Source organism: Pyxicephalus adspersus, chromosome 6 (assembly GCF_032062135.1).
Source record: "Pyxicephalus adspersus chromosome 6, UCB_Pads_2.0, whole genome shotgun sequence".
NCBI lineage: Eukaryota > Metazoa > Chordata > Amphibia > Anura > Pyxicephalidae > Pyxicephalus > Pyxicephalus adspersus.
In genome coordinates, this window is record NC_092863.1 from 33,900,900 (window position 1) to 33,908,546 (window position 7,647).

Sequence of the window (7,647 nt, forward strand, 5' to 3'; positions counted from 1 at the left end):
TAATAATAATAATAATAATAATAACACTATGCTGTCTTGCTGGTATTATTAGGAACTTTAAAACCAGGACAATCCATAGGACCATAAGGCAAGGATATCAAGAAAACCTACCTTTGTTTGTCTCACTACTTCTGGGCATCTCTCTGTCTTTCTCAACAACTTCAGGTACATCATGTTCCTTCTCACTGCCTCTTCGTCCCTCTCGGTCTTTGACATCAGCTCTGAGTAGCTCTCTGCTTCTTGGTGGACTCTTATTCTTCAACCCCCGGGACAAAAAAGTCAGTGTCTTCTGAGAGTTTTTGTGTCTATATACTAGTTCTTCTTTTTCCAGCCTACTTCCTGGAACAAACACGCCACAATTCTCATTGCAGTGGAAAAAACGGTGACCACGAAATGTGCCATCAGTAAAACCCTTTCCCTCTGCAGATCCCTGTGTGGACAAGAAAAGGGCATGAAATGAACAGCTTGGTAAAGCCGATGTCACATTATTATTGAGTTATATAGCACCCTAATCTACCATGGCATTGTGACATAACATACAGAGGTGGTAGAATACATTAAAAGTGGAACTTAACCCTGCAGCATTTTACTATCAGCGCTCCTTTTTAGGGCGCTGCCATCTTTCATTCTTCTTCTTCTGCCCAGCAATAATCTTTGGTCATCTTTATTAGCTGTGCCAGGTAGATGTATTACAGGAGTTCATCCCTTGATAGGCCAGGATTGATGAACCCTGGCACACACAAGGGAAGCCGGGAATGATAGGTTTTCCTAGCAACCAAAGCCAATGCTGCCCATATTCCTAATGTGGGCAGGCTGGTAAGATGTGTCATTGCAGAAGGGACATTACCTGTACCTTTATGCAACAATGACCTGCCTGAATCGCTAAAGTTCAAAGTACGACTTTAGTTCCACTTTAATGTTACAGTGACTGATACAGACTTTGTTTTACAAAATATACAGAAAATTACAATAAACAATAGGGAAAGAAACCTTCTCCTCGGAGCTTACAACCTAAAGGAATAGAGAGGTACAAAAGGTTAGGAAGTAAGTAAGTCAACATTGAAACACAATTGTATTTATACATTGCCATCATGTTATTTTAGCAGAATATACACCAACATATTTTAATTATGAAAAGCCAATATAAAACCTATCAGGAAATGTGAACGGGCTGCCTATGAAACACACAATACAAGTTACTTCTCTCAGTTTTAAAATGTACTCCCTGTGGGACTAATATCTTTCTTACCAGTTTTTAGGAGAAAGCCACAATACTTACAGTAAGCCAAATTTTGTTTTTTCTAGTTTCTTTTACAAATCTCTGTATTTTTTTTCCCACTTACATTGACCTAAGCAAAGTCACCTTCCCCTTCTATAGTTCAGTGCTTACCGATATTCAGGCAACAAGTTTCCCAACTGTTCACACCCTGCATCTGTGCAGTACAGTCACACTCACTTCTGTTGGCTGCTTCTTGACAAAAATTGCAGAGCACTGCAGAATAATAACAAAAGGAAGGCTTGGTGCCTGGATTTTGAATTGTGAAAGTTGGGTATGTTCATGCCAGTGTAGATAGGTACAAAAAGCTCCCTGTCTTCTTAGTTATTATTTTCTACCACTAGACCTTTTTTGGATTCCAGCACTATTCATCCCACTTCTCATAAGCCCAGGCTGTCATTGACCTGTACCTTGGGTCTTGACATCGTACAGTATTTATGTGCAGATTGGAATTTTTTTAGTGTACTTTACAGTGTATTAGTAGTAAAGACCACCTGTGACTACTGCTGGAGGAGAAGAGGATGGACTCATGTTATCATCAGACTGCCATTTAATATTAGAAGCCAAAGTTATAAAGTGAGAGAGAGCATTCCAGAACTAATGTGCAGCACAGAAGTCTTGGTTATGAGGGTGTAAGGATGTAACAAAGAACGATCATTCTTCTGATTGACTTCAATTTATCCTTAGGATTTGTTATGTGTATTCTATGTTTCTTCTGCTTGTTAGAAAACTGATCTGAATTGCAACTGACCTTACCAATGTATCTAAACAAAACATAAGAAAAAAAGTGGTTTTGATGTCAATACAATAATTAATCAATCAATAAATTAATTAAAAAAAAGCTTTATGTGATCTCTTGTGCCATTGACACAATGGCCAAATAGCATTTTTAAATGCATTTTTTAACAGTTGTTGATCCACTGAACGTTTTCCCCTACGTGACTATCTTATCATGGTTAATGTATGGCAACCTTGGGATCATCTGTAGATCTGACGAAACACCTTAGTAGTAACACAGACATAAAGGGGCAGGTGCACCATTTCTATGGCCTTATGAATTAAAGGTATGAGTCAAAATTCATTATTTGAAGAGTTGGGCAACAAATTTAAAAATGTTTTCAACATGGTAAGCTGTAAACCTTCACAAACTTTTAGTAGCCCGTATGGCAGATGATGTGTTAAAAAATACATATTTCAGTAAGGTGGGATCAGATACAAAAAATTTAAATTTTTAAAAAGTTTTTTTTTAAAGTTACAGTATATGAATATCAAGAAGATCTTACCAATAGCTGCACCCCAAAAAGAATTTCTTCCTTATGATTGACAGATCCTTTATAAAGCAAAACTCCTCTTTCTTTGTGTCCACTGGATGAAATAACCTGTACACGAACATAATCTCCCGTGTTCAGATTTACTACTTCTTTCATCCTACTACGGTCCATATAAAATGTAAGACGTTCTTCTTTATCAGTAACAGCTAGCAGAATGCTCCAGATCAACTGTTCAACTGAGTTTACCCACTCTGAGTTGACAGCAACCACCTTTTGGGATTCGTGCACCCTAAGCCAAAGTGTGGATGCATGAAAAAGTACACTGTCCTTCCGGATGTGACCAGGAGGTGGATTTCCAGCAAAGGTTAGAAGGCTCCCTCTCTCCACCTTCTCTTGTGTGCCATCAGAAGACTGGAAAAGTGATGCAAAGCCCCGCACCGCAATATAGAAACGTGCCGATGACATTTTATCTGTCATTATCAATTACAGGTGATCATTAAGGTGATGGTTTACACATTAACTGGTAAGGGAAGAAGGAAAAAAAAATAACATAAGAGTAAACATTTAGTGTATAAGGGCACACAGTTGTCAAACTGTGATCGTGATGCAACATGGCGCTTTATGTTTTAATGACCTGGAAATGGACAGGCTAATCAGGAGATATGAACTGATGTCAGAGGCAGCCAGGGGGCTAGTATTTCCCAGATGATGTCAACACTTGCAGCTTTGCTATTCCTTTCAGTATAGGGGGGCAAGAAACCAGAACTGATTACTACAAGTAAAGCACTGAGCACATAGCGCAATGCAGATCAGAAAACAAACTGAAATGGTAGTCTCAATGAGACAATACTTAAAAAGATTTGCTCTCTGCTGTTCTCTAGTCTAATGTCCTGAACGCATTTGATGCATACTCATAGCCCCCTCCTGCCATTAAAAGTGGGTCTTATAAGTAAAAGTGTTTCTGAAATGAACCTTGGGCCCCTTTGGTTACTCTATGCCCTATAATATTTAGTTGTGAAGTGTACAGTATACTTCCTAACCTTTTATGTTTCACCTTTTTCTTCTCATTTACTTGCTCCTATCTGCCTGATCTTTGGCCAATAGTATGTGATATGTACACTTCTTCCATGCATGAGTGGTAGAGCCGTACTAAAGAAGTTTGTGATTTCTACACAGAATGACAGCATCTCCCATTCCAGCCAAGCTCACCTAGATACAAAATGTTAGCACTCAGAACCTCCTTAGATAGTTGGAACCACTGAGATCTGAAGCACTGGAGGCCTAGGACCAATGCTTTTAAGATACACTCAAGGCTGCTTTAGCACTTACTGATGATTCTCTTATGACATGGGAGTTTATTATGATTTTTGTCAGGTGCAGTGGTGTAGCTTTACTTTAATATTTCTGGACATTCCATTTCCCTTTCTGGCCCACCAGAGAGTCCATATGTTGTCTGTGATTCCTCCAGCACTGTGTGAGTGACAACAGGGAACTGGATTTTTTCTGCCTATGTTGATCCATTAAACTCTGTAACTGATGCTGTGCAGACATTTTTCCTTTGGAACCTTGGAAGCTCCACGGCCCTAGCCGTAGTGTCAAAGCATTAAAGACAAACAGCAGCATCACAAAAGACATTAACATAAGGTGACATTAATAGGAGATCCCTGAAAGAGTGGAGGTATAGCAGCACCCCAATAACTTACATAGGACCATACAAGCACCCTTAATAGCTTTAACATACATCCCTATCTAAGTATATAGGCAGTTCTTGTGGAAACATTTTTTTTGGATGCACATGTAATTCATACATCAGTGTCCCTTCATATGTGAATATTTTAAAGCAGCAGTATGACCATGGTGAGGCCATGAATGTCCCTAAGAGCATGTTCATGCGTCCGTTTTTTCAGGCTTTTGTAAGCATATTTACATCCTGCAAACACTTGAAAACAAAAAATTAACTGAAAATGAATGATCTATTTTTTGTGCCGGCTTTCACAGACTTTTACAAGCATTTGTTCAGAAGCTCTATGTAGCTTCCTGGATTTTTTTGGCTGTCCAAACGTCTCCATAGACTTGCAAATACCTATAGAAGCCAGTACAAGGCTTATGCAAACACAGGCTTGGTTTGCCTACAAATGACCGTGGAAGCCTGCTGTGCAGAGTAAACTTCCAGGAGCATTTAACAGCCATGTTTATCAGAAGCAGGTCTGAACAAATCCTAAGGGAACTGTCATTTGGTTGTCAAGGCATATAGCTAGCGCAAATGATTTTGGAGACTGACAACTTGTAATGTGACAATATGAAGGTAAATGTAATAAAAGACATTAATCATTTTGTTCCATTGCCTTTCTTCTCCAGGGTAATATTTAAAAACAGGGAATCTGACATTCCCTGGTGGGAATCAATTACTACCAATGAAACACATAGACCTGGAAGATCCTCACAAGAGAATGTCTGATCCCTGGTTAAAAAAGTGCTCCTGATAAAAAAATGGAGAAGATATCTTACATTTTAGCTGCCCTTAACCTTCCTGGGTGATACCTATAGCTCACATTTCAATGTACGTCTTCCATTGTACCTGGCCAGGTTACACTGTGAGATGCAGGAACACGTCACAATATCTGACCGGATGACATTTGCTTTGACAATGTACATTATATCATCAACTGCCACTTTTTTCTACTTTCACCTTTGATGCATCTCAGTATTGTTGATCCTCCTCACTCTGCTTGTAGCCACTTCCTGTCTCTATGCACTCATGGCTCAGGACTGGCTTCCTGACAGTGATAAGTGTGGAACATGCCACCATAGATGTTTATAGAAAGCATGTGGCATGGTGACAACGCGCACAACTGGGAGACAGGGACGGGGCGGCCTTTTTATTGCTTGGGATCCGGTGAGTCAAATGACCATTCATGTGACAGGTAAAAGAGGCTTTTATTTTTATTTTTGAACATTTCTGCAGTAATTAGGGTGTGGGTGTCCTGTATTTATTATAAGCTCCTCTAGCCATTCACTACATTCACAATATACATTCCTACATGATAATATTACCCTGACAGGACCAAGCATTCACATTCAGAGCTGGACAAAGGACATTACTAGGACCGGATAAGGCAATGCAGTGAGGTGTGACATTATTCATACAATGATTTGTATTTGGTTGCTGAGACTGAAAGGCCCTCCATGTCCCCCCAGGTACTCACCTATAACTGCTTGCTGCCTGCTCTTTCCATCTGTACATCAGCTGCCATAGGAAAGTCAGACTGCTCACTAATATGGCACCTCCGGACTTTCCCCGGTGTATGGGGATTTCTCATGAGAAATGGCTCCTTTAGGCTGCCATCAAGTCACTTCGATTACTTTAGTCACCAAGTTTGGGAATTTACAACAAGGAAGTGTACGAGAAGAGAGGTCTGTACACCAGCCAATCAGAGCCAAGAAAGATCTGTAGTAACCAGTAAGAAAGAGGGAGAGCGGCGGTGGGCGGGACATGGAAAGTCCCATTCAGGGAGCTGAGCTGAAACGAGCGGATGTAGGCTGTGTAAAGCGGAGGTGTGAGGAGAACCTGAAGGGGACTGACTGCGCGGCTACCGTGTGAGACCGACAGAGGGTTACTTTGGTGTCTTAAAGCTTACTTTCACTATTCGCATTGTGACAGTGGTATAGAAGTATTATGGAAGAAGCATTCTTCTTCCATAACACTTCTTTACCATTGAGTGGAAGAATTACAATGCTGATATTAGAAACCCCTATTTTGACAGCTGGGCTAGTCTAACATACCAGTCAGATGTGTGAAGAGAGCTTATTAGCAGCTGAGTAGATAACAGCAGGAAAAATAATAAAATATAGATTCTAAAAGGTACAGATCTAATAATAAAATGTTTGCCTTCATCAAACATGTCTTTCAGTACATTTTGCGCATAGTTACTCATAGATAAATGTATTACCCTGTTGTTTAAGGACCAAAGCTACTTTGCCTTATAAGGATGGGCTCGCCATATAAGGCAAAATGGTCAAGTGTTGACAGGACAGAGTGCTAGTTGTCATGGAGACCGGCCGCTGTGCACCCCAATTGGTATCACCAGGCACACCAGTGTAATATACATAATTCTATGGCTGTTATGCTTAACTCTAAAAGGATGATCTGTAAAGGTCACCCAGTCCCTTTCTCCTCTTCTCTCCTCTACTACTTTCCAAGGCTAATCCTTTCTCCACTTTGCTCATTCACAGTTCCTGGTCATGCTGGACGTCTTATATTTGGCAACTTGAATGGGAAACCCTGTGTTTAAGCATAGGGTGTACGATTTGATTTAGATCTTTACAGGGGGTTCTCCCCCTGTAAAGATCTCTGCTCTGCCATCTGTATGCTTAAATTGGAAGATAATAGTGGGAAGAGGGTATACCCCTTTTACAAAGGACAGACAGCAGAACCTGTTTCCTTTAAGCATAGGGTGTACAATTTGATCTGATTAGGGTTGTGGTTGGTGGATACAAATCATCCTATGCTAAGGTAAGGCTTAAAGACGTTAGAATCCATATTGCTCCATATTGGACAGGGAGTGCAGCCACCACTCTCTCACACTTTTTCATCCCAGATTTAACCACCTTGTGGTTAAAGGACCAAAGTTTTATTGTCTCCTAAGGATGGACCGTAGTATAAGGCAAAATAGTTAGTGCCTGAGCACCACAGCTAAGACAGCATAGTACCTAAGAGTATAATATGAGTGCTGTCAGAAAAGGGTGGCAAGTAAAAGGCAACTGCCCCCTATAAAGATCTCTGCTGTCCCATCTTTGTGCTTAGACTCATGTATAATAGGGGGAAGAGAGTATACCCCTTTTACGGAGGTCAGGCAGCAGAACCTGTTTCCTTAAGCATAGGGTGTACAATTTGATTTGATTAGGGTAGTGGTGGTGGGTACAAATCATGCTATGTTCCAATGCTAAGGTAAGGCTGTAAGGAGTTATAATCCCACATTGCTCCATATTGGACAGAGAGTGCAGCCACCACTTAGTCACACTGTTTCATCCTGAATTTAACCACCTTGTGGTTAAAGGACCAAGGTTTTGTTGTCTTATAAGGACAAACGTGTATAAGGC

The 7,647-nt window shown here is 40.4% G+C and overlaps 1 protein-coding gene across 1 annotated transcript in view; it reads right to left on the reverse strand.

The window, feature by feature from the left end:
* The window catches only part of LOC140333487 (ubiquitin carboxyl-terminal hydrolase CYLD-like), a 26,650-nt gene extending 20,699 nt beyond the window's left edge, over positions 1–5,951 (reverse strand). The window contains exons 1-3 of the mRNA XM_072415149.1: positions 5,754–5,951; positions 2,560–3,067; positions 112–430 (exon numbers count right to left, since the gene is read on the reverse strand). Of these exons, the coding sequence (XP_072271250.1) occupies positions 112–430; positions 2,560–3,024 (784 nt within the window). The 5' untranslated portion in view covers positions 3,025–3,067; positions 5,754–5,951. The remainder of the gene's footprint in view (positions 1–111; positions 431–2,559; positions 3,068–5,753) is intronic.
* Between the last annotated feature and the right edge of the window lie 1,696 nt (positions 5,952–7,647).